The following is a 27,649-nucleotide window of genomic DNA, read 5'->3' as shown; positions in this document are numbered from 1 at the left end:
CCTTTCAGGTCAAGTCAATTTATTCCAATGCTGGGTCCCTGACCTGAGTAAACGTGTTTCCCGGGGACTGGAGAGACAGTACAGTGGAAGGGCGCTGAGCACTGCCAGCATGCCCCCCAAACAAACAAAGTGACACTACCAGATCTTTAACTTCTAGACCTCTGCAGCCTCCTAACAACATACTGGCACTTTGTAGAAATGGAATACCAGTCACCTCTAAACTCAGCATTCATTACCTGGAGAACTCCAATTCTAAGCTCTGAGTTCACCATTTCCCAAGCTTCACTTATTTAGCAGGAACTGGATCCAGAAATGTGACCCAGGACAGCCCTATCCCTACTGACACTTCAAGAACACCTATCCAATGAGCAGACACCACCATCCATTTCTCCACCCTCACATCCCTTGGCCCTCTCCCCCTGAACCTTAAAAAACAAAAACCGTCTGGCTTCCAGCTGCCCTTCTGTTCTCCATGGCTTCTGTCTCTGGAGCCACATTTGTCTGATGGCTAAGGCCCTTTCCCTTAGCCATCCTGGCAAGAAGACACCACCACCAAGAAGGATAAAATAAGTTTTTATTTATAGTCTTATAGTAAAGGGGGAAGCCTTAACTTGCAAGACAATTCTTCGGCAGTATGTACAACATACTTTTTATTTCCATGGAATGGAATCAAACACAGACTGAAACTACAGAGTACACTAGAAATCAGCAAATGCTGGGAACGGAGTAGGAAAGAGACAAAGAAATGAGGCCTAAACACACAAAACCCTTCCCTGGGATCTGCTGACTGCAGCCAGACCAGGGCTGGATCACACAACGGGCAGGTTCTGGGAGGGTCGGGGAGCAGGGTGGGGGCAGGGAGGGGTCCGCACTGGGATGTTTAGTACCAGGTAAATTGCTCTTGGTATTTACATACAAAATCAGTTGGCTCTATTTCTTAGAAATACACACGGAAAGAAAGGAAAATTTGATCATTACTTTATGAATCTGTCGCTTTGCAATACCGACATCATCAGAAATAGGGACGATTCATTCAGATTCAAATTTCAGTAGCAGGAAATAAATATCAAAACATTATCACTGGCCCTCAATACAAAACCTCTACCCCACCCGATTCTCCCTCCCTGTCCCGCCCCCTACCACCACCCCCTGGTGGCTCCCTCTCACTGCTGCCACCTGTCCCGCACACATACCACACACGAGTGTCACTCGGCCCTCCCTAAGGCTGGCTGAGAGAAGCAGGAGTGAAACGGGCCATAGACTCTGCGCTGCTCATCTCTTCCTACTTCCTTTACACCACAAACTTCTTCAAGGATCTGGTCTTTCAACAGGAGCGATAAACAGCTTTTTTAGGGGAAAAAAAATCCTTTAAAATGAAGGGGAGTCATTCTGATTACTCCGAACAGGTCATCTTCGGAAAGCAGAGCAGTCCACAGATTCACAAAGTCTATCAGAGGTGAGGGTGGCCTGGGAGGAGAGGCCTGGGGGGCTGGGAGGGCAGGAGTCCCCGGGGCACGTGCCCGGCAGGGCAGGAGGAGCTGGTGGTGGTCAGGACACCATGTGCTCAGAGGTCCGGCCGGCCGTCTGTCCTCCACAGAAAAAAGCTGCCAAGTTGGGGTGTTTTGGTTTAAAAATTCCTGGTGGGAACAGGGAATCCCTGAAGGGAAAGGTTAAAAAATAAAAATGTGGAAACGGGAAAGGAAAACGAGAGCTGTTGTCCAAGAGCTTCTACGTAAAAATAAAATTTAAAAAAAAAAGAGAGAAAGAGGAAAAAAATAAAGTCTCTTAAATGGTTCTGAGGGTTCTAAAGATGAACTGATAGGAGGATGAGACGACGGAGGAGACAGACAGTTTTTATTGCTGGCCTGCCCCGCGGAGCTTAGCTGGCCTCCATCCGGAGCTTCTTCCTGCTTTGAGGCTCTTCGGGCTCCGACTCTGAGCTGGAGTCTGAGCCCCCGTCGAAGGCAGAGATGGTGCTGCCCTTGGCGTTGGTGTAGAGGCTGTTGTCTGAGGAGGGGTAGTTGGTCTGCAGCTGGGCACTCGACCTCGCCTTCTCCAGTGCACGGACTGAAAGGCAACCAAGCGAGTGGGTTATAGTCTTCCGGAGACTGGGGGAGAAACCGAGTCTGGGCTCAGGGTCCAGCCTGTTCTTCCGAAGGGCTTGCTGGCCCGAGGCTCGGGGGAGGAGCTCAGAAGGAACTCCCTTCCGGTGGCTGCCCCGCCCACACATTTCAGTTCCCTCCTCCTTCCCCAGTCAGACCTGGGGGCCCAGTGGACGTGGCCGGCCACTCTGCGAGCCACCCAACCCTAAAGAAAAAGCTTGTAATGTCACCGTCCTGTCACGGAAGCCCGGTGTGGAGACAGGAACGTGAGCTCCCTGTGGGAGCAGTGCAATGAGAGAAGCGCCTGGCAACGCCAGGCTCCACCAGGGTGTGAAGGACACACAACAGCAGGAAAGGATGACATACGATGTATCAGCCAAAGGAAAATCTTGGCTTAGCTCTCATGTACAAGATCCATTTGGAAAGACAAGCTGGACACTTGGAAGCAAGTTACCAATCCACACAGAATACCTGGGCCTTCAACACACAGCCCCTACATGCAGGCTGCTCGGCCCAGTAACCAACCCGCTGCCGCCTCCCACTGCCCATCCCTTGGTTCAGCTCATCTTGAGCCTAGAAGGTCACCCATTTATTTTATTTTATTTCATTTGAGGTGTTCTAACCCAGGTGGTTACTTGCATTTCCTTTTACTTGCATCTTCCATGAGGGAGGAAGAGAAGTGAATTCCCCAGGAACAAAGAACTTGATCAGCTCTCGCTTTCCCCTGTGGTTGTAGGAAAAGGCGGGTGTGAGCATTGGAGAACAGCACGGGCCTGGCCCACGGGCTGCCCTGATTGGACTACCCTGGACAATGGGGTGGGCTCACTGTCCCTGAACACCTGGAGTTTCTGGTACTTACATATCACACTCCAATCCGAGGAGCTCAAAGCTCTTTTCAGACACCTGATGCCAGGTGCAACCCCTACTGCAGGCAGAGCACCTGAGCCCCAAAAAGGGGAGAGATCAGGTCAGAAAAGGTCAATGTCTCCAGAGGTGCAACCCCTAGACTCGACTGTGCCCTCACTGGCGGCTCAGGTCCTTCTTCAGTAAGGCGCTAACACTCAGTGACTCAGGCCCGAGAAGCAGGGCTGCAGCAGCGTGCGAGCACATGCTCCGGAACTGGCTCTGACTCGGCAGACCCAGTGCGAAGCCCTGACCTGGCTGGAGCACAGCAGGGCCAGCTGCCCCACCAGCCCACCTGCTCACCTTGCTGCTCCAGAAGAGCATTCTGCCGCTTGAGGTCGTCAATATCTTGCTGGTGTGTGTGGTTTTTCCTTCGCATATACTGGATATATTCTGTGGCTTTGTCTAGGATTTGGGCCCGGGATGCCTGTTGCAATATGAGAAAAAAGCAAGGGGGGACAAAATAAAGACCTAGTCCATGCGATGAGGAGCCCTTTCTGCAATCGAACACTGGGAAATGGAAGCAGAAAGGTGCAGTGGGACTAGGCTGAGGACACAGGACCTGCCAGTGAGAGCCGCCTTCGAGTCAGACAAGGTGCCAAGTGCATTACAATCGCTTACCTCACCAGCACCCTCTGCTCTGACAGAGGTAGCTGTACCAGGAATCCAAGACTCAGAGAAATTACTGGTTTATTCAAAATCACCATCTTGATAAAGTGGCAGGGCCTGGACTCAAGCTCAGGTGGAACTCCTGAGCCTGTACTCCTTCCGTCCCATTTGGTTCTTTACATTTCTTTCCAGTCTTCAGCTTAGCTATGTGGAAGTACTAAATCCTATTTAACTGACAGCTTAGGCCATTAGACAGCTGGCTCGGAAAGACAAGAGCAAGATCTCAGTTGGATCTGGCTTAGGATGAAAATAGATCAATTTTTTTCATCAAGTTCCCAGATTTCAACGAAACCCTCAATCTGCTGCTATTTCTGAGCCATGTTGCTGTGTCATGATTTCAGCCTCTCTGGCTAAGCATTTGATGTCAACACAGGAAGGGCATGCGATTGGGCCACTTCAGGAAGCAACTGCAACCTTTACTACGACCATGGGTAACTAGGCAACTGCCTAGTTGAAGTGTGCCACCAAAGCTCCTGAGCAATAGCAAAATTTCTTACTATGAGGCTGGAGAGATAGTACGATGTGTAGGGCATTTGCCCTGTCTGTGTAGGGCACTTGCACTGGGGTTCAATCCCCTACACCCCATATGGCCCCCTAAGCCTACCAAGAGTGATCCCTAAGCACAGACAGATGTGGCCCCCAAAGTAGAATTTCTTACTCATGGTAGGTTCAGGGGCTCCTAAAAACACCAGAACACATGAAATGCCAGAACACATGGGCAGGAGATACAGTGGTGTAGGCACTTTTCTTGCCTTACTTTCCAGTCAACTCCTGTGCCTGATCCCCATCACCATGTCTGGTTCCCTGAGCAATGCTGGGGGTCATTCCAGGAATAGACCCTGAGTACCACAGCATATGGCCCTCAAAGAAACCAACACACCCAGAGCATAGCAAGAGAAAAAGACAAACCTAACATTCATACTCAGGCAGCCAAAGTAAACCTTTTGGCAGTAAGTCCTTACAACCCTGATTTATAGAGCCAGGTATCAGAGAAGTTTGCAAGCTAGGTGCCTAGTCAACCCTAGTGATAGAATTTCCAATCCTTCCTTTTACAGAACCCTTGTTTCATATTCAATCATTTTTTATCTATCTAATGCAAACGATATACAAAGTATTAAGCAGACACTTCCAGAAAAAAAAAAACATGAGTCAGTCATGAATTCTTTTGCCCAGAATATTACTTGCTATCTAGCTGAGGAGATATAGCTATAGCCAGGCAAATCACAGGGTAGTACAAGTAAGTGTAAACTGAGTACTGCAAATTAGGAAGATCATGGCAAAGTGGTTTCTTGCTGGGGCATTTTCCTACTGTGTGCCAGGCACTGGCCTTGGCTCTGTATATGTGTTCTCCCACTGGAAACAAATGAGTTTAGACTGAGGTAGAATTTGTGGGAAAGGCTCACTCTAGAGCACAGTGGTGTTTCTTAGGACATTTTCAGGGTCATAGGTGAACATCATGTAAATGGAAGGGGACAGTCATGGCATGAGGGGAGGGGAAGGGAAGGAAAAAAAGAAAAGAAAGGAAAAGAAAGTACTAGGTGAGAGGTGGGACAGTAGCACAGAAGAAGGAAGAGTCTAGGACTCTAGGAGGCAGATGCATGCTAGGCTGTCACTAGTGGATTCTGCAACTGCAGACACAGTATTTCTCTCTATAGCTGGTCTTTATATGACTGCAAATTCTTCAGAACCTCACCTATTTCTCCAAATTCTATGCATCCCATTTCTGACTAAACACTAAGCATATTTACATCTTAGTCTCCTTCTTCCTGCTGTGCCAGTGATTGAAGCTAGGGCTGGAAACACTTCAGTGGTCCATCACTTAACTTCAGCCCCTCTCCATTCTATTTGCTCTTTAAATCTACCTATCTTGGTTTTGTTTTTTTTTTTTTGGGGGGGGTCCACCTGATGATGCACAGGGGTCACTCCTGGCTCTGCACTCAGGAATTACCCCTGGCGGTGCTCAGGAGACCATATGGGATGCTGGGTATCGAACACGGATCGGCCGAGTGCAAGGCAAACGCCCTACCCGCTGTGCTATCGCTCCAGCCCCTAAATCTACCTATCTTGGAAGGCAGAAGTGTTTGCCTTGCATACGGCCGACCTAGATTCAATCCCCAACATCCCATATAGTCCCTGAGCACCATCAAGAGTAACTCCTGAGTGCAGTCAGGAGTAAATCCTGAGCATTGCTAGCTGTGGCCCAAAACAAAAAACCAAAATATACATATGCCTGTTTTTCCAGGAGATAGTACTTAGAAGGCTAAGTTAGTTCTTACATAACTACATATATAACTAGAACTAGAGGATAAGAAGCAAAACGTCTGAAAGGAGAGCACTTGGCAATGTTCAGTGATAATTTTTAACAGATGACCAGACTGAGGAGCAACCTGTGTGTAACCATTATGCATGTGCTTACATGTGAAATTATTTCGTTAAATAGGGAGAAAGAAGTGAAAAATGAGCAGTAAGTACAGCATACAAACCAGCACCAGAAGTGACAGGACAATTTTTGTATGAAGATAAAGTGAACAGATGTTAGAACAGAGTGACTTGGGAACAAAAGATGCCCCAAAGAAGGCTGGATCTGTTTATATAAACCCAACAAGAGGTGTCCAGAATGCTAACCACAGCCTTTCCTCCACCACTCACCAAAAGCAGAAGTGCCTCAGGTTACATTAGGTGTTCCTTGCCCTTTAGTTACTCAAAAAAAAGGGGGGGTGTGCTAACTTTATTTTGCTTCCCAGGGAACTTACTAAACAAGAATAAAAATCTTTTGAGATTTACATCATAGGGATAAAAAGCTAAAGTTTGGGCTGAGGATGAAGCTCAGAGATTGAGCACTCAGCTTGTATGTGTGAGGCCAGGTGCATGGTTCCATCCTTCCCCTCCCCCACAAAAAGCTAAAGGTTGAAACTAGAAAACGCTAGACTCATCTAAAACCTACCACCCCTCAATCTGTCCAAACTATATACAGACATGTGATCAGACACAGACTTAAGATGTGGGCGCTCTTCCTTGTTTATTGCATTTATACTATGTGAACAGGAAGAGCATGAAGCCAGCAGGAACTCTGGGTTTTATGGTATGGACTAAGGTGTGGCCCGGGTTTTATGGACCATGGAGTGGACCTGGGCTTTCACATGTGCCCTGTCAGCTCAATCAGCAATCTTCAAGTAAGTATGTATGTATGACTGACATGTCATACTGATAAGTCAACAAGTTCACTGATGACATGTTGTCTCTGCCTACCCGGTAAGAACCTAAGTGATTTTGTATGTAGGGAAGTGGGGGGTAGTGGGCACACTTGCACACCTGACAGTGCTCAGGGCTTCTTCCTAGCAGACTCAGGAGACCATCTGGGGTACTGAAGATCAAACCTGTGCCAGATGCGTGCAAGGCAAGTGCCTTACCCCCTATACTACCTCTCCAACCCTAAGTGATTTTTTTTTCCTGCTAATTCTTAGGATTAGAAGGTAGTATTTCTGGCTCTGCCTCTCCCAGCAGAAAAAAAGTTCTTCTGAACAGTTTGGATATAGCCCTGAAACCAGATCATATAAATGTGGCTGAAGGAGCCTGACAAAGAATTTGGGCCTTTCCTAGGAGTTAAGAATTAAAGCAAAGTCATTCCTTAGGCCTTTGTTCCACTCTGGGAAACTTATAAAAGGATGGTGGACTACAGATCCTGTCCAGAAGCTATGGCTACAGCCAGCAATACCAATGATAATAATACTATAGATAATACATTGGCAGCAGCTAATACCGAGTACTTGCTAAATGCTAGGTATCCTTATATAACCTTCTGATGATTTCCCCTATTTTATAAATGAGGAAATTGAGAGACAGAGCTGCTGCAGCTTTGCTCAGTGTTCCTTGACTAGTAGGTAGCAGTTTGAACCCATGTTACCAGGACACTTGTATTTTGGAAACAGATTTTGGAACTTTAAAAAAAAAAAAAAGTGTGTGTGTGTGCGGGAGCGTGCACCTACCTGACATGTGCACATTCTCTCTTTCTCTCTCTCTCTCTCTCTCTCTCAACACACACACACACACACACACACACACACACACACACACACACACACACACACACACACACACACACACACACTCTCATCCCTCTGCAAGAACAGGGCTGATATGGGAGAAGAGTTTGAGGAAAAGAAAAATGACTATGAAAGAGTCATCTAAATTTTGAATTAGAATGTTAATAAGGACCCTGGTGAGAATGGAGACACTCTTGGAAGAGTAGGTTGGTAAATCAGCTCTGCAGAGTAATTGGTAGTAGTGAGTTGAAGTTCGAATGAAGACACTCTTGAGTAAATAGTCTAGGAAACAATCTTCAGTTGCGCATAGTAACAGCAGTAAAGAAGACTGCTTTTCTTTTTAAGAGCGGGAAACTGAAGGTTCAGGACAGCTACTTGAACCTGTACTGGTGGAAGGGAAATACCAGCAGCATTCCACAGATTTTTAATTTTTCATTACCTAGAACAAAACTAAAATGGGCCATGGAGACCTCAGCTCCCCAACTCCCCCCCACTCCTGCCCTGTTTCTGTCCATTCTCTTGTTTGGGATACAACACTTGCGTGTGTGCATCCCTGCTCAAAGCAGCAAGTCAGAGAAAGTCTTGCATGAGGTCTACCCAGCCACCCACATGACAGAACTCTGAGGGAAGCGAGTGCACCACCCCTCGTACTTTAGTAAGAACTGACTATAGGGGCCAGGAGATGGTTCAAAGGGTGCAAGTGTATGCCTACAGATATTTGATCCCTGGTACCACATGGCACTATGCCAAGAGCAGCTTCCTAAGAGTACCGGATATGCCCTCATCCGGCCAAAAAGTACTGAGGACATAGTTCATGAAAGGCTCTGAAGGATTTCTTTTTTTTTTTGGGGGGGGGGTCACACCCGGCGATGCACAGGGGTTATTCCTGGCTCTGCACTCAGGAATTACCCCTGGCGGTGCTCGGGGGACCATATGGGATGCTGGGATTAGAACCCGGGTCGGCCGCGTGCAAGGCAAACGCCCTACCCGCTGTGCTATCGCTCCAGCCCAGGCTCTGAAGGATTTCTAATGGAGTTAGTAGTGATACTTAAGATGACACCCATGATTTAAGGAATTCCCACTTTAGACAGTGGTTCTCAAAAATCTTTCATGAGACAAGAGTTTCATACATTTCTAGAGTTGAAAATCTACAAGTGAAATACAAACTTTTGTAAACATCCACATTGTTTTGGAAAGCAGGTAGAGAGAAGGAGAAAGAAACTAGGAGTCCAAGACTATTAACATTAGGTAGGAACACTCCCAAGGGACCTAATGCATACCAGGAAATAGTTATCTTAGGTGTAAGATTAACTCCTGTCAAAATTGGATCCTACTAAGCTGACATTATAGCTGCTTTTATTTCCCCCAAAAAACCATCCTCTGGGGAAAAAACAAAAAGAACTACTGCATGACTAAGCACTGACATCTGTTTTATTCTGTACTAATTTTTTGGTACTAATTATCTTAAAGAAATAAGACTATTTTCTCAGGTTTTTACATATACTACAGTAAAGGGAGGCTAGAGCAATTTTTCCACTTGAATAAGTCATCTTCTGAAAACAGAAACGAAGAATTAGCAGAGTAAGCCTGAGAGTGCACCTATAAGAACTCATATCATGTTAGAACTCCAGCTAAGGCCAACAAGGGAGACCTGAGGGTTGTGAGATTCAAGCAAAACAGCACCATGGTTCTTCCAAGATGTACTGTTACCAGGCCCCTTCTAGTCCAAAAAAACCACTGATTAGCAAGGGAAGGCAAGAATACCAGGCGTTAGAAGTAGCGTATTAAATGAGCTAGATAATTACTCAAGGGCCAAACAAGTAATTTTTTAAAACCCTACATTCTCTTTTTGTGAGTTCTTTGGTAGTCTGAAATGAAAGTGTGATACCTCCCCTTCCCATTACTATCAAGTCTTAAAAATAGTCTTAGAGAAAAAGACAAAGAAATGCTAAAGGGGTGGGAAAGACAATATAGTGGGTAGAGCATTTGCTTTGCACAAGATCAACCAGGGTTTGATCCCTGGCACCCCATATGGTCCTTCAAGCCCCACTAGGAGTGATCCCTGAGCACAAAGCCAGGAGTGTCCCTCAGCACTACAGTGTGTGATCACGGATACAGACATACACAACAAAGAAATGCCAAAGGGAAGATGGCATAGTAATAACCCCCTACCTAGCTTCCAAATCTCAAGACTCAAAAAGCATTAGGTGAGAGACTTTACTGACGCCCTGGTCTCTCTCCAGAGGAGCCATCTTCTCATGTCTCCACTGCAGAGGCCCCAAGAAGGACAGACAAGGTTTCTGCTCTCAAGAACCACACCCATCCTCTAGAGAGGCCATAAGCACATCACAAAAATAAAAAAGTAACAAAGGCTAGACCAACAAATGGACACTGGGGTGGAATAGAGTTCAATTTTCAGGCCGGTGGAGCATCTGATATGGGACTGAAAGGCAGACAGGTGGAGACAGACTCTCAGGTCAGGGATCAGGGGTGAAGAAACCAAACCTGGGCAGGACAAAGTGCATAGGTGGAGGCGGCCTTGTGAGCGGGTCTGTTCTCTGTGAACCCCTAACACAATCTGGCTGGTGAGGCTAGAGTCAGAACTTGAGGAAAGGGCTCAGATAAACAAAGCTGGCACACAGGAGAGGATACCGAACCCCACAATAAAAAGGAGGGAAAGAGCAGGAGGAAAAGGGGAAACCTTATTTAATTTCAGACATGGAATGCCAGTCTTTACATCATTGGAAGTTTACACAAATACATTTTACAAAGAACTCAATGTTTATAGTTTTTAAGCACAGAGCCAACCATGGGCAATAGGATAAGATTCAGAAAATTAAAGAACTATCTATGATGGAATCACTGTATCACTGTCACTGTCATCCCGTTGTTCATCGATTTGCTCGAGTGGGCACCAGTAACGTCTCCATTGTGAGACTTGTTATTACTGTTTTTGTCATACCAAATATGCTACGGGTAGCTTGCCAGGCAGGCTCTTCCATGCGGGTGAGGTACTCTCGGTAGCTTGCTGGGCTCTCCGAGAGGGACGGAGGAATCAAACCTGGGTCGGTCGCGTGCAAGGCAAATGCCCTACCCGCTGTGCTATCGCTCCAGCCCCGGAAATTAGATTTAATGGAGATGAAACATCTGTGTCTTACTCTATTCGTTGATATTCAAGATTCAAATTATCAATAAATTAACTGTTGGTAATTTATTGCCACCGAGAGAGAAACTATATTCTCTCTTAATGAGTCTTAAGGTGTCTCAAGACCAGACACTTTCTATTACAACTGTTAAAAAATCCTCTACAGTCTCACAGGTCTTAGCTAAATAGCGAGCACACAAAAGGCTGTAGCTCTTTTCTCTAATGGCTGTTTGCTGGGGCACTCTCACTCTACACGCTGGGGACCCAGCACATACACAGAAGTCTACCACAGAAGCTGAAATGCCTCATATGCTCACCCCACATCAAAAAATTCTGAACTTAATGATGACTTAGGAGATGTCACTTAGGCTGTGCTCTCTTTTCAACACACTTCTCTCCAGAAAGAAGAAAAATTATGCATGATAAACAGGGGCATTAGGAAGAGACTTACAAGATGAGCTATTGCTATAAATTACTGTACAGTTGGCAAATGGCAATGCTGATGCAGACCCTTGTATCACTCGGGTACATATGCTGAGGAGAGAGGGTGATTACATATAATCACTCTGGCTCAGGTTCTGAGGCTAATAAAGAATTAAGAATTAGAACCTTATGTAAAGGCAAACTGATGGGCTGGCCACCAGGTCTTGGTCCCCCTCACAGGGTGAATTAGTGCCAGCATGCCGTAGGGCAACACTCCCTAGCTCCCAAGCCAGGGCCCTTCAAACAAAGAATTATGGCTGGAGAGACAGTACAGCAGGTAGGGAGCTTGTCTTACAGGTGGCAAATCGAGTTCGATCCCTGGCATCCCATATTGTCCCTGATGTCTGCCAGGAGTAATTCCTGAGCATAGAGCAAGAAGCAACCCCCTGAGCATCACCAGGTGTGGCCCCAAAACAGAAACAAACAAACAAAAAAGCCACAAAATTGACTCTGTTTAGGAAAAAGTAATGTCTTCCTATAAAAACTTGGGCTACAGTTGTTCTTGCCTTTACTCCTTTTTTCTGGTTGACTGGTGATAGTTTCAATTCCATATAATCTTCTCTGGTGAACTCCTCCTGATAAAAATTTTAAGGGAAAGATTTAAATTTAAATTCAAAGATAGTTCGAGAGTCCTCTTGCCAATACTGGGACCTAATGGATTGTCAACACCTTAAATCATCCTCTCAAATGTCTGCACTTCTGGTGTTACCTACATATATCACTGTCACTGTCACCGTCATCCTGTTGCTCATCGGTTTGCTCGAATAGGCACCAGTAACCTCTCCATTGTGAAACTTGTTACTGTTTTTGGCATACGACTATGCCATGGGTAGCTTGCCAGGCTCCGAGAGGGGCAGAGGAATTGAACCCGGGTCGGCCGCATGCAAGGCAAATGCCCTATCCACTGTGCTATCGCTCCAGCCCACCTACATATATCAACTCAGAGAAACTATCTCAGAAGTAGCCCTGACATGACATTACTGGTAAGATTCTCTGGACTTAGTTACTAAAATACTAAAATACAGAAATCCAAAACCGTGCGGCTGATTGACCTCATATCTCTTCATTCTCAGCAATGGAAAACAAATGATCAAATGCTTCCTTTTCAGCAGGTCTGACTTTAGGGGGGAGAAACTCCAAATAATAATAGTGAGGGATTTTTTTGTTGAAATATTGAATGTAATCAAAGTAAAGTGAAAGTAAAGTGAAATTTATCAGTTACACAAGCGGGGTGTGGGGGCTGGGGAGGTGGGGGGTGGAGGGGAGGTGATTCTTGGTGGTGAAATATGTGCACTGGTGAAGGGATGGGTGTTCGAGCATTGTATAACTGGGACTTAAACCTGAAAGCTTTGTAACTTTCCACATGGTGATTCAATAAAAGAATAAATTAAAAAAAAAAAACTATTCTATCCTTAAATTGTTCACTAGTTATTAAGGTACACTAGAAAAATGGAACTTGCCACCTGAAAGTCTTGAGTTCTAGTCCCTGTCTAGCTACACAGACTAAGACCACTGTTTTAAGCCTAATTTCCTAGTTTTTGATATACTAACATGGTAGAAGAGATTATCAATAGCTGTTCATTTACATAGTATTCATTTGCATAGTATTCATCTCAGAGAACTGCTATTTAATTTTACCGTACAAAATTTACAGATACTAGTGATTATTTTATTTTTACCTCAAGTAAAAAGGTGACCTATTCTTTATTTCATAGTAAAAATATAGGTAACAGGAGGTGAGAAAGATAGCTCAATGGGCTGAGCACTTGCTTTGTATGTAGGAAGCCCAGGCTGCAACCAAGACAGCAGATGGTCACTGGAGCACCACCAGGAGCAAACCCTACAGGAAGTAGCTAAATCTCACTAAATGTGGCCCCCAAACAAGCAACACCCCGCCAACAAAACACAGCAAACCTCAGAAATAAAAATACAAAAACAAAAAAAGCACACTTTTATGTATAAGAATAAACTGAGGGACTAGAAAGATAGTACAGCGGGTAGGGCACTTGCCTTGCACAAGACCAACCTGGTTTGGATCTCTGGCATCCCATATGGTCCTCTGAGCATTGCCAGGAATAAGTGCCAAGTGCAGAACCAGGAGTAACTCAAGCATTGCCATGTGTGCCTCCAACAACCAAAAGACAAAGACTGCACTTGAGTCTCATCTCACAGTTAAAACTGTTTTGGGGCCAAACCTGGTAGTGCTGGGTGACCCTGTAACAGAGGATCCAACCCAGGCCTCCTGTATGCAAAGCACATGCTCAGCTATTCAGCCTAGTGAGTTCGCATGCTGTGCGCTCTTACTCTTGCACACTCTCTCTCTCCCCCCTTCTCTGTCTCTTCTCCCCCCTCCCACTCTCTTTCCCTCTCCCTTCCTCCCTTCCTCCCTCCCTTCCTCCCTCCCTCCCTCCCTCTCTCTCTGGCCCTGAAAGCTACTTTTTGTTTTGGAGCTACACCCAGCATTGCTCAGGGCTTACTCCTGGCTCTAAGATCAAGGGGTCACTCCTTGTAGTGCTCAGGGGATCAAATGGGGGTATTCGGAATCGAATCTGAATAATTGTACCTATGGAACTATTGCTCTGGCCCCCTATTTATTTTTTTAAATATATAATTATACCTTTCTCTTACTTAGGTTCCAATTAAACCAATATTGGTTTTTCTTTAAAAATCAAAAGGCGGGGCTGGAGCGATAGCATAGCGGGTAGGGCGTTTGCCTTGCACGCTGTCAACCCAGGTTCGAATCCCAGCATCCCATATGGTCCCTTGAGCACCGCCAGGAGTAATTCCTGAGTGCAAAGCCAGGAGTAACCCCTGTGCATTGCCGAGTGTGACCCAAAAAGAAAAAAAAAAATCAAAAGGCTGGACTGGAGAGAAAGCACAGGAGTCATTGGCCTTTGTACCTCTCCATTCAAATTCCCAAAACTCCATATGGTTCTGCAAGCATGGTCAGGACTCACTCCTGAGCAAGACAGTCAGCCCCGGAGCAAAGCTGAGTATAGTCATATTCTTTTCCCTCCCCCAATAATAAAAATCAAAAGGCTTGGAGCAAGGGAGATAGCTCAAAGGCTAGTACACATGACCTGTATGCTGGTACCTGCTGCCCGCCCACCACATCTGGTATAGTCCCTAACCACTGCTGGATGAAGCCTCAAAAGCAAAAACAAAACAAAACAAAAAGAAGGAGCATGAATGAGGGGTGGGAGGGATGGGGCAGATAACATCAACACTTATAAAGAATATAAAGAAATAAAACAAAAAAAGGTTTAGGACACATGTAGCATAATCTAAAATGATGTCACCCAGAACATAAAGACGCTCAGGGGTTTTCCTTAAAGAATCCAATATAAGCTCCCCGAGACTCAGGGTAAAAGAATCATCTCATGTAAATTACATAATGTCACAACCCCAACTACAGCAATTCAAATCTAGAATAAGCCAATTTCCTTTGGATCAAAGTACTGCATTTCAAGAGAAAAAAGAGAGAGCTCAGAAGTCTGAGAGACTGAAGTACTATGAGACCCTTGCAGTCCTTTTGAGATAGTGCTGGCAGACAAAACCAAAACCAAAACCAAACCAAACCACTAAGATGACAGAATGTTGATGTGAAGAGGCCGAGGTTCAACCAGAGCTAATAGCCAATTCCTTTACTGCAGCTGACTGTGAAGTATTTGGATTTTAATAGAGGATAAAATTCATGGGAAACACCATCTGGTGAATTACCACATGGGGGGTTTAGGTCAGCATCAAAAATCTGACCCTGACCAGCTCTTCTGTCAGCTGCTCCTTCTCTGACCTTTCTGCTACCTACCTGCTCCTGCCATCCCTTCCCCTGCGCTGCTCTGGCTGAATTTGGGGGGACAGCTCAAGAAAGCTGCCAGGTTCCTGACACTCAACTATGACTGTGCCTGGAAAGCTCATCACTAGATGGATGCATGTATGATCCTTTCCTTCACTTCCTTTAAGGCTCAAATGTTGCCTTGCCAAAGAGCTTTCTTGTCTGTCCTAATGGAGACTACAATGCTTTCTCCCTTGAAAATTTTCTCAACAGCATTTAGCCTACCACATATTTTTTAATTATTAGTTCATTTTTTACCTTTTCTTATTCAGATGAGGAACTTCAACTTTTTGCCTTTCTTGTGCACTACTATATTCTAAGCAGCTAAAACAGTATTTGGCATATATTAAAATCTCATAAATATCAATCTGAATGGAGTCAGTGAGTGATAAATAGATGAACAACAATGAAACAAACTTTTCAGTTTAAGGCTAACAGATCCCAACTGTAAAATTCCTTGAAGAAAGGAGAAGGAATTAAAGACAATGTAATTCCAGGGACTTCAGGAAGAATTTTATTGCAAGGTAAACTAGATAAGGAAAAAAGACACACTTGAACTCCTCTGGTCTACCTCTCCCTAAGTGTTCTCTAGCAGTCACCTGACTATGCTATAAACAGATTTCCAGGTTTGCCTCCAGAAGGCTGACAGGCCACCTCTTAAACACTGCCTGATCATGAGTCCTGGTTAGATTCAAGACTTAGGAGACGCAGCTCATGTCCACTTCAGTTTTGAAAATAGTGGTCTTCAAAGCTGGTCCGCAAGTATAAAAAGGCTGAAAACCACTGTTTGAAACTGACATTAATTGGTAACAGGGTATATGAATAAGCACTGACTTAGTAGTTCAGACACGCACAAGAGATAATTCTTGCCCCTGTGTACTTTGATTCAAAGGGTGAGTCTCTCTCCCCATCATAAAAATTTCCCGCGGTGCTCCGACAATGTTGTGCGTAGGGATGTTGTTCTTTCTGGTCAAGTATCTTGGTCCACAGCCATTAAACCAAGGCCACACCAAACAGACCTACCCCATGGCAAATTCTGCTTTTGCAATACTAGGTATTCACACGGCCTGTTTCATTTTTTTCATAAAGATCAGACCTCTCCCATGCTTCAGTCACGTAGAAAGCCACAACTCAGATAAGAAAAAGCAGATGACTTACCAGAATGGCAATATAAACAAAATGAAACCACAATGGTTCCAAACTTAATCCTGTAAAACCAAACAAACTGAGGACCACCAGAGAGCTAAAACAGAGGCCCAGTCAAAGTACACCTAAGACCAAAGATTTTTCTTCACAAAATGACTGCTGCTGAACTTAATCCTATGCTAAGTTCCTCCCCACACCCATATGGGGAGTTCCTTTTCTTCCCTCTTCTACTTCCCAATAAATTTTTCTCCTTTCTTTAAAAAAAAAAAAAAAAAAGAAAAAAAGAAAAAAACAAAACCAGTGGATCACGGAATCAGAAAAATAAAGAGTTCCTCGTCCCAAAATGCCACCAATGTCACTGACTTGCTACAGAGAGCAGTGAAATTCACTCTACGTCAAAGACAGAACTGAACAAATGTGTTTTCCCCAAATTCCAAGGAACACTTCAACTCACAGGTCAATTAGTTTTCAACTTTGATTTTTCTCTTATGTGGCCTCTACCTCCATACCTGTCACCCACCTCTCCAAGGAAAACAGTAGTTTGTGAAAGTCTACCATGGGGCAGTGGGCAGGGAGGAGGACAAGGAAAGAGCGCATTACTTTCCCTCCCATTTCACGTTAACAGGTCTTTTTACAAGTCCCCTAAATATTTTTTCAAATAATATACTTTTTTGGTGGGTAGGGAGTGGCTCCCCAGGGCAATCCCAATGGGTGCTGAGGGGAGAGGGAGCACTGGAGATTGAACTCAGAGCCTCTGCATACAACACATGTACTTAAGCCCTTTGGGCTTCTCCCCAGCCCTTGTCTCATTGCTTTAAATGCCTTTACAAGTCTTTGTAACCTAAGCTACTGGGACCAGAAGATCATTTGTGTTCAGGATGGTTCATATAAATTCCTGGGAGATTATTTAAGTATTATAAAATGAAATTTCACATGGTGCTCTAGGGCATTTCTGACTCATGCATTCTCGAGGGTTACCCCACTATAACTATGAAGTTATTCTCTATACCAGTTTTTTCAGTCTTTTCCAACCAAGATCCTCTTTCAAACTTGTTTCCTTCCTGTGGCCTCATAGGTTGGCTCCCTAGTCTTGGGCGACTAGCCCTCCATTTATATAAGATTTTCACTTGGAATATCCTAGGGGCCCAAAGGGGACCATTAGGCCCCTGACGAAGAAATGCTAATCTATATTACTGGATAACTAAAATAAGTTTCTTAATGAGTAATTTAGTAGAAACAATGCTAATTTTAAAATTAGCACTTGTCTTACAAGCAGCTTCATTTGATGCTATTTGCAAAGCGCAAACAAAGTAGGAAAGGTGTGATGGCAATCCTAAAAATTAAAAATGAATGAAATCATGCCACTTGAATATCTCTCACCCCATCTCTTTCCAGACAGATAAGTATCCTGCCAAGTCCACAACACCTTCTAAGAGAGCAGCAATCCAATCAGTTTTCTCAAAAAACTCACCTTTTCTCCTTGGAGTGATGGGACCGAGTCCCGCAAACTGTGAAAGCTGTCTTTGATGTGGTCCCTACGTTTTCGTTCCAGTGCATTATGATGAGCCCGTTTGTCAGCCTAGAGGAATGAAAGAGAGAGCATATTAGCAATGTCACTTCTCAAACTTGATACAAGTAGGTAGGGTACAGCCTGGAAGTTTATGCTGTCAGCGCAGTCCCTGGCAATTGGACTGGGAAGGATTATTGAGGTGGGCAGTTAGGAGTCTCCAGAATTAGGCTCTGCTAAAGGGGGGAGAAAGGGGTGAGCAAGGCTTGCGACAGGAACATCCAAAGTAGCTCGATGCATCCAGCTCATGCATAAGTAAAATAAAAGTTATTCATGGGGACAAAGTGTGACTCTCCAGAAATGTCTTACCCCACCACTTACTTATGTAACAGAATAGCCGCCAGTCCATGGTTGGGAGATAACCAAAGAAGAGCTGCAGTGGGTCCTTTCCTAAGATGTCACCACCCCCACTACAACAGACTCCCCAAGGCAGGAGTGAGGTCATTAGTCGGAAGCTTCTTCCCCTGTGAAGTCCACCAAAAAGACTATCCGTCTCTACCTCACTAACAGTACGAATTTAAGACCTCCCCGCCAAATTACACCAAAGAAATGAAAAGTTCTAGAAAACTCAGATGCACAAGTTTGAGATCAAGATAAGAGAGCTGATGTAAGCATTAACTACATTCTTTCTGAGTTCTTGTTTTTGGTTTTTAACGTGCTATCATGTCAAGGGCTTCCCCTCAAACAGGCTGTGCCAGAAAGGTTAGTTCTTAGACAGCAATCTTCTGACATCCACATGCTCTGAATAAATTTCCTCAGGCACCTGTGGCAAAGCAAGCTTATTTGGCAGCATTTAAATACCCTCAGACCAAAGTCTTTATCCTGCCCTCAGAATCACAAAGAACAATCAACTACAGAGCAAAAGACAGCCAACAAATCAAGTTGCACAATATATTGGCTTTGAGCATGAGACAGTGCAGAAGAAACTATAAGGGAGCTACAGAAGGTCCCCACAAATAGGGGATTCCCTCCAGATGAAACGCAAAAGCATACTGAACCTAAAGCAAGAACTTCATTGCATCTGTACTTTGGGACTTATGCAAAATAATACATCCCGAGAATTTACCTTGAATACACAAAGCTGCACTGAGCTAACCTAAAGAGAAGTCTGTATATGGTAAATTGAGAAAGTTTTTTTTTAACCTATCCATAAAGAATATCAGGAATTTAAAATATGAAGGAACGAGTCAATAGCTAGCTTTACACAAGTATGCCTCAAATTCAATAAACTCTACAAATAAAGAATGACAAGAAACTGTCTTGTGAAAAAGATAATTTAGTTCATAACGGGGGAAGAGGCTGGAAGCAGCAATGGTAGTTTTAGTTGCTTTGGGGTTTCTCAGAGACAGGATCCTTCAAAGCAGAACATTTACTTACTCTCAGATGCCCAAAGCATTTCTAAATCTCTGAATTCACTATACAATGAGCTTTTCTAAACTTCAGGGATATCTGGAATTTAAGGGAAACTGAGAGAACACCAGATAACCCAAGGCCAGCAGCGCGGAAACAGCAAGAATACAGCTACTTTCTAACAATAGTACAAAAATGGCTTGAGGGAACTGAACTGAGCACCTAACCCCTTTCAACCCACTGCTCCACTAGTCAACTACACTGGCAAATGGGACTGTGTTCGAACCTGGACTTAAAAAGCTAAAAGGCTAAGAGATGATGGTATTTGGCATCTCTCCATTGCTGTTTGCTACTAACTCCCTAAAAAGGTTTATTTACATGCAAATTAATGTTCAGACTTTAGACTTCGGCTACAGCCCAAGACACTCCAAGATCTAAATCACCCAGATTCCTGGCCTTCCTCTCAGCTTAAGAGTTGTGCACAGAAGCAGTGACACCAGCAACCCAACAATCCCTTTTACTGATATAAATAAAATTCAAATTGTTTTCTTTTGGTGAGAGTCATGCAAATCACAAACAGCTAGAACCAAGCTGTTGGTTTCACACAGGCCTGTGCTACAGGGGTGGAGCCAAGTATAATCTAACACCAAAATCATCCCCACAATGCTCTACTCCCTTCCCATTCACTGAGCCCTGAAAGGACTCAAATGGACAAGTCTTTCCGTTAGAGGATTGTAAGTGAATTTGGCTGTGGACCATCAGCAGAAATCTTGGCTTCTCATCTGGGGAGCCAGCCAAGTCTGAGAAGTTGGCTCAACAGGGAAGGCAGCAGTCCACTGCTGGTAGAAAGATTGGGCTGGGGACTGTTGTTCTCAAAGCAGTAGATGGAATTTTTGTGGCAGTTCCAGGTCCAATTTAACTAGTGTAAGAGTGGAATCTTAGACCAATCCCTTTGCCATGTTTATCCCCAAGCTGCTATGATGAACCGGTTTTTAAAGCCCTCAGAAACAGTAGCAATCGGGAAATTTCTCCTCCCCAAGTCTCATTTGAAAGAACAAGCTGAAAATACACAGAACTGAGTGGCTGAAGATAGTACAGTGGACAGGGTACTCGTCTTGCATGCGGCCGACCCAGGTTTGATCCCTGGCATCCCATATGGTCCCACAAACACTGCCAGAAGTGATTCTTGAATGCAGAGTCAGAAGTGACTTCTAAGCATCACTGGGCTTAACCCCCAAAACAAAAACAAAAACAAAAAAGAGAAACGGAAGAAAACATACAGAACCAACATACCTAACTTTAGGCAACTATGAACTTAATGACAACTCTTGGTGGCTTACAAAAACATGTAAAACACCTTTACAAGAAACTGAGAATTCTGTTTTAGAAACATTTCCAAATTACAGATCTATCTGTAGACCTTTAACACTGTTCTCCTGGCTACCCCTCATTCAATCGAATCGAGGGCCACAGCCAGCCTGATCAATTCCTAGTTCACTTGCAAGGCAATGCTTTTGAAAGGAAAAAGAGTCCAAAATTCAGGAGAAAAAACTGGGTGAACACCCCCGGCCAGGATAAGGCATCTGAGAGACTTTGACAAAATCAAAATGAGTTAAAAAAAAAATAGAAAAAGCCAAATGTCTAAAATGAAGCTAATTTAGATGAACTAGGGGCCAGAGAGACAGTACAGCAGGTAAGGTGCTTGTTGTTCATGTGGTCAACCAGGACCTTTAGCCTTGCCAGGAGTGATCTGAGTGTAGAGCCAGGAATAGGGCACCTGAGTATCACTGGGGTGTGGCACAAAAACAAAAAACAAAAAAGGATAAACTAGCTTTCTCTCTCCTATATTGAGAAAAATGTCAGGTAACAAAAATAGGTGTTAGCTTCTGTGAAAGCATCTGCATGGCATTGGGCTCAATTCTAGGAGATAATAGAAGTATTCTTGAACTGACAGTAGGCATCCAGATACCTTTCCATATATCCCATATATAGCAGTGATGGGATGCTGCTATTCTGCAAACTGGATTTGTGAATTCTGATAGGAAATCCTTCCTTTGGGGCATCCCAGGCTAACAGAAGTACTAAAGGGCTGTGTGATACTCGAGTGGCCCCACATATGCTACACAGAAACTCTAGCTTCGAATCTCTTCCAGCTTTGCCATTTCTGCCAAAGGTTTTATTTATTCGGTACCTCAGCTTTATTTCTACCAAACTTTTTCACATTGGCAGTCCAAATCTCATACTATAAGCACATGCACTTAAGTGTTGCTAATATTGAAAGCAAGTATTTTTGTTGTTGTTGATAGCCAGAAAGTTGCTAAATTAGTAGGAGGTTCTTCAATCTAAGTTCTGTTCAAAACTGAAGTCAATCTTTTTAAATTACTTCCAACTCACTGCATAGAAAATATATTGCCACTGAGGCATTATACCAGTCAGCAGTCTTCTTACAAGTTCTGTAAGTAGCAAATATAGCATGGGGAAATAAGTGCTGCATTATTCAAATATGCACAAGCTTCTTCAGAACAATGCCATTTTTTGCAGGCTATCTTATACCTACCCCGGTAATATGGGGAGTCTTCTCAATTCCAATATAGAAAATTCTCAGCAAAAAGGGAATTTGAACCAAATTGTTACTGTTATTAATAATTCTAACTGTTGTACTTTATAGGGAAAAGTGTTTCTGTGGTTATTAGTTATTAAACACTAACACTGAAAATACAGACTCAAAACATCAGAAAGTACAAACCTGTTACTTCTTTTGTAATGTAGAATAAAACAGAATTTCTAAGCAACATTAATGTTAATTAACAGGAAAATGGCAACATGAAATAACAGGTAGCCAGGATGAGAAACTCAAAAAGGTTGGAAGCTTTGGCAACTTCCCAATTCCTCTTCATCTTGAACACACTGTCTGATAAACATTTCTAAAATCTAAAACATGTGTCTTTAAAGTTTTTAAAAAAATTATCAGTGCCGAACATTACAGAGGAACACCATTATAAAAAAAAGTCATTAACGAGGATTATTTAAAAGAGTAAGGATGCCTTGATCAAAAATTTTCATTGACAGCAAAGCGCTATTCTTTCTCAACTACTTCATTATTGGCCATTGAAAAGACAAGCAGAAGAACAACCAATAGTCTAGCAAATTTGACTCTTAAATAGTATTTAAGAGTCAAACCTGACATTTCTGTTATCTGTCAATTCTCTTCGCAGACAAAAAGTATACCACCTATCTTGTAGTACTCCTGCCATATAGTAGTTTCCTGAATAACTCCCAATCTCAAAAGCAACCAAGCTCACTCCCTTAAGAATATACTACAATTCCTGAAGAAACAAAGAGCACTGAGAAGTTAAAAATATTTCATAAACAGAGGGGCAGAGATAGTACAGTGGGTAAGATGCTTGCCTTGCATGTAACTGACAGGGTTTGAACCCTGGTACCACATATGGTCCCTGAGCACAACTAGAAGCGATCTCTGTGCACAGAGTCAGGAGTAAGCCCTGAACATAGCCATGTGGGTTGCCAAAAAACATCAAAGAAAAATTTCATACAATAAAGACCTAGAAATGGAACTACAGTGTTTTTAAGTCCCCGAAACAGGTATAATTGCTACATCTTCAACTCTCACGAAGGGAAGTAAGTTAAAAAAGCCTGGGGTTTCAGGAAATACTCTGTATTTCTCATATACCTATACATATACTTATATTCTCCCCAAAGGGATTTCCCAAATAGAAATAAAACAGAAGAATCATTTTGAATACAATACACCTGCTTCAGAAAATTATCTTTAAAAATGCAACTTTTGCTCAAGAAATAAGGTATCATCATCAGCTGGAATCTAGGATGTATCTTAAATTCATAATTAAAATGTACTTGGGGATTACTTCCTTTAACAGAGCTTACTGGTCACTAGAGATGTTTTCCCTTTTCACTAAGACAACAGGAAAAAAAAATTCGTCAAATCAGTTTCACTTTCTGTTAGTTATACTTCCTATTGTGTTCTCATAGGGTATCCTACATTTCCAATGTATTAAGGCCAGAACTACTCTATGTAATAACACTTTAAAACATGAATTCAGAGCTTTTCCCACCAACTCTTTGAAAGTTCTTCTCTAGGGGCTGGAGTGACAGTAGGGTAGGGTGTTTGTCTTGCACACAGCTGAGCTGGGCTCAATCCCTACATCCCATATGGTCCTCAGAGTACTGCCAGGAGTAATTCCTGAGTGCACAGCCAAGAGCATCGCTGGGTGTGACACAGAAGTTTAAAAATAAATAAATAAATAAATAAATAAAAGTTCTCTTCTAGTCCTACATTCTTTTTTTAACAATGCACATCCATTTCTGAACTATGCAAAGTGTAAGAATCACTTTTTTCCAAACTTTAAAAACATATTTATTATTTACACTATTTAGGAACAAAATTTTTCACAGGTTAAAAAAAAACACTTGAAATTATCTTTTGTCCTACATCTTCTTGATAACTGTCTGATATACTATGAATTTTGCCTAAAATACCTAAATATCTCTGTTGCTTCTCTTGATGCTACTACAGTCCCCTTGTGCCAGACAGCATTTAACTATCTCAGAGTGGGGGGTAGGGGGGAGGGCACTGCATAGGGCACAGATGCAGCTCAAGGGTACTGTGGTCCTTTTACATGTGTGTGACTATGGGCTCAACCCAATATCTCTAAAAATTGTTTTTAAAAAAAGAAAAGGAAAAGGAAAAATAAGAGGTTTCAGCAGGACCAGGAAAACAGATCTGAGGGCTGGTGGATATGCTTTGCATAAGGGACCGCTAAATCCAATCCCCAGCACCACAGTAGCCTCTGAGCAGCTGAGTGGTCTCAAAACAAAACAAAGTCTCAGTAATACGTAAAATAAATTCAAACCCACTTCCTCTGCCCACTTCCATCACTCGAAATGAAAGGATCAAGTCCTCGGTACCTAAACACTAAATTAAAAATATGCAGATATGGGGCCTGGAAGGTAAGGAAGGCCCCTGCTTTTCAAGCTGCTGACCCAGGTTCTACCCCTGCACTGCATAAGGTTCTCTGCCTGGGAGTGATCCCTGAGTTCAGAGCCAGGAGTAAACCCTGAGCACCACTGGCAATGTAACCAAATAAGTAAATCAGATACAAGAAGGAAAACAGCATTCTACAAGAGTGAAAACATTTTAAGTCAGTAAACTAATGTGGGCCCGGAGAGAATGTACAGCAGGCAGGGTGTTTGTCTTGTACGAGGCTGACCGGATGCATCCCATATGGTCCCCTGAGCACCGCCAGGGATTCCTGAGTGCAGAGCCAGGTGTAACCCCTGAGCATCATTGGGTGTGATCCAAAAAAGTCAGGGGAAAAAAAAAGTAAACCAATTTATATCAACACTTATGTAGACAAGGATTTCAAAAGCAGACTGCTTTCAATAACAGTGAGCTAAAAAAAAAACAAACAAAAAAACAACCCTTTCACTAGAAACTCAACATCCAATTCAAATAATTCTGCAAAAGAAGCCTAACTAAAACCTATCCTCCAACTCTGGTTAATTAAACCTTGGGACATATTTTATAACTGGAGACTTGAAGGAAAAAAATGTTTTAAATAGACTGGCTTCCAAACATGAAACTCCTTTTTCATACTCAGAACTAAAGTAACTACCCTAAAATTTTTTTTCAAATAACTATTAAGTTTATCTTATTACTTTAAGGAGAAATAAAACTACTGTATTTTTAGTGACTGTTTTTTAGTTCCATGGTAACGACTGCATCCTTGAGTTAAGATAATATCAGCTCTCAAATAATATTGTTTTTAATTGCTTCTATGCTTATACAATCTGCAGAATGTTTGCATGATCTAATGAAGGGTAGGCACAGGTGAGCTTGCTTTTGCTCTTTGGTCATCTAACTTAATAGACATGAGATATTAAAGTGACATCCTGTAAATTTTAACAAGATGAAGTTCTCATTCGTCATTTTAAAAATCAAAACCAGGCAGGGGATACAGCTTGGTGGTAGAGCAAATGCCATGCATGTGTGAGGCTCTGCAGTTCAATCCTTTAGCACAAAAAAAAAAAAAAGAAAGAAAAGAAAAGAAAAAAAGTGAAAAAAGAACAAAACACCTCAAAAATATGAATTTAAGAACTTTTTTTTTTTAATCAGGACCATCTGGAAACACCAAAGCCTTATTCCCATATAAACAACTCATTGGCATTTAGAGGCTGCCATTTCAGGAGAGGCAAGTGCTCTCCAGAACACTGTTGCCTCTTCTCTCTACTGTATCCCCGACCCCACCACTGCATGTGTGGAGGGTTCACATCTGAATTCTGAGTCATAAAATTTCATCCTAATCCCATGTGCCAAGCACTCAAAACTAGGATACGCTTCCTTGACTCACACTTATCTTGTTTCTATTTTTTCCTTTTCCGTTTTGATCGTTGGGGGAAAAAACCCATTCTTTCTCAGGCTCCTAAAACCCGAGATCCGTGTCCATCTGAACTCAAAGAAAAAAAAATCTACTGCAAACTTTAGTGTCAGCGACATCCTGAGACAGTATCAATCGCACTGCACAGGGTCATCCACAGCCCTTTCGTAAGTAACCCTCTCTGCCATGCCACGGCCACCGAATTTCTGCTTTTAAACGCTCTCCTTTCAACTCAAAGCACTGCCAGCCTGCACAATAAATGGTACGTGTCACTTTCCCGTGGCTCTTCCACTTTTCCCAGCTTCTTCTCGAGAGTAATACCAGGCTCTGCTAGATACTACAGGTCTACGGCAGTCACATGACTTAAGTGCTTATTACATGGGCCTTTAGCTTCACACAACTATGCAGACGTTTCAGAATCCACTTGTCCCAGGGCAAACCTAACCACTTTTAAGCTAGAAATAATGCAGGTTCACTCCAGAAGGATGCACTTCTCACTTCCCACCTAACACTGAGACAACGACCTGCCGACCTGAAAGAACAGCAGGATCCCCCTCTATGCATACGGCTCCTCGCTGCCCCTGCCGGGCACTTTTGCAGGCACCTAAACTGACCAACTGAGAATTGAAAACTGTGAGAGATCTGTAAGCCCGCCCCGCCCAGAGTCAAGCCCCACCTCACCTGAGCGGGGAACGGGAGAGTTTGCTATGGTTAAAAAAAAAAAGAAAGAAAAAGAAAACAAAAAAAACACAAAACAAAAACACAAAAAAAACCCACCAAAAAAAAAACAAAACAAAACTAGAAGGCTTTCTCTCGAGACCCCCCCACCCCAAAAAAGAACTTGAACTGAACGGAAATGAAAATGAAATGGAGAGTAGGAGACGTACCGCAGATTGAAACCTCGGTTGCTCTTCCTGAAATAAGAGAGAAAAAAAAATAGAAAATATAGAAGTTATTTTTACACTTCGCAGTCGATAATAAGAAAGAAAATGCCGGCGGCGGAGGAAGCGACGGGTAGGGGAGTCGGCCCTGAGCCCCCCTTCCTTCCCTCCCCACGCCCCCATCCCCCTCAGCGGGATCCGGTGGCGGGGCAGGGGTTGCGGAGGTCCGCTCCGCCTTCCGGGATCCGACCAGGGTCGGAGGGGTCCAGGGCACGGTCCCCCCTGCACCCCGGGAGGGGGGGCAACTCGGGGCATCTGCGCACTGCCCAGCCTCCCGCGCCCTCCCTCACCCAGCAAGGACCCGCGGGGTCACCAGTGGATGCGGGTCGCACACCAAGGGGACAGGTTCTGGTCGCCGTCCCCCTACCCCCACCCCCCGGATCCGGACAATGGGATCCCGGGCACAGCTCATCAGTCCAACACCACCCACCCATCCACCCCCACCCACCCCCACCCGCGCCTGGCACCTCCCCTCCCCGAGCAGGACAGGGTGGGAGCTGGAGATCGCAGCACCCTTCTCCAGGGAGGTGGCGGGGGTCCCCGCGGCCGCGTGTCTCCTCCCCACCACCGGTCCCAGCAGGCCGCTCCGGCCAGCAGCCCGGCGGGGAGCGAGCCGGGAGCGCGACGGAGGCGGTCCCGGCCCCGGGGAGGGGGTGGGGGGAAGGGGCAGGCGGCAGCGGCGGCCCGGCCCCCTCCCGCCGGCGCCCGGCTGGGAGCCCTGGCCGCTGTCCCCGCTTGACAACCCGCACGGGAAGGAAGAAGCCCCGGGACTCACGTCGCTCTCCACCTCGATGTCATCGTTATCGCTCATTTCCTACGGCCCAGGCAGCGGCCACTGCAGCGGCGGCGGGGAAGGGGAAGGGGAGGGGGAAGTCCCCGACAACAACGAGCCGAGTCCCCCCTTACACACACACACTCACTCACTCACTCACTCACTCGCTCACTCACTCACTCACTCACACACACACACAACACGGGCGAGAACCACCTCCTCACTGCAGCACCGGATCAACGGCGGCACGCACGCCCGGTCGGCCCCCCTCCACGTG

At 44.3% G+C, this 27,649-nt stretch overlaps 1 protein-coding gene across 4 annotated transcripts; it reads right to left on the bottom strand.

Moving 5' to 3' along the window:
* Nucleotides 1-557: 557 nt before the first annotated feature.
* MAX (MYC associated factor X) lies at nt 558-27,649 on the bottom strand. Of its 4 annotated transcripts, none has more exons than XR_008629333.1 (6): nt 27,376-27,649; nt 26,547-26,573; nt 17,798-17,905; nt 3,309-3,432; nt 2,726-2,826; nt 1,929-2,067 (listed from the first exon to the last, which is right to left on the bottom strand). XR_008629333.1 is itself a non-coding variant. In XM_055132993.1 (5 exons), exons 1-5 carry the CDS (start codon nt 27,409-27,411, stop codon nt 1,880-1,882), a joined length of 483 nt encoding a protein of 160 aa, XP_054988968.1. In that variant the 5' UTR covers nt 27,412-27,647; the 3' UTR covers nt 558-1,879. The 4 variants fall into 4 exon arrangements, 2 of the variants coding, with proteins under 2 accessions (XP_054988968.1, XP_004612407.1); XR_008629334.1 differs by having other exon boundaries at nt 1,930-2,067; nt 2,742-2,826; XM_055132993.1 differs by lacking the exon at nt 2,726-2,826 and having other exon boundaries at nt 558-2,067; nt 27,376-27,647.

The sequence above is a fragment of the Sorex araneus genome, chromosome 3 (genome assembly GCF_027595985.1).
Source record: "Sorex araneus isolate mSorAra2 chromosome 3, mSorAra2.pri, whole genome shotgun sequence".
Taxonomy (NCBI): Eukaryota; Metazoa; Chordata; class Mammalia; order Eulipotyphla; family Soricidae; genus Sorex; species Sorex araneus.
This window is presented reverse-complemented; position numbering and strand designations above follow the sequence as displayed.

What these genes read in the sequence shown, in the direction of transcription:
- MAX (XM_055132993.1), bottom strand. Translation starts at nt 27,411, where the DNA reads ATGAGCGATAACGATGACATCGAGGTGGAGAGCGAC. An exon ending in CATCACTCCAAGGAGAAAAG is followed by an intron (nt 3,433 to 17,797) that starts GTGAGTTTTTTG and finishes ATATTGCAACAG; the next exon opens with GCATCCCGGGCCCAAATCCT. An exon ending in TGCTCTTCTGGAGCAGCAAG is followed by an intron (nt 2,068 to 3,308) that starts GTGAGCAGGTGG and finishes GTTGCCTTTCAG; the next exon opens with TCCGTGCACTGGAGAAGGCG.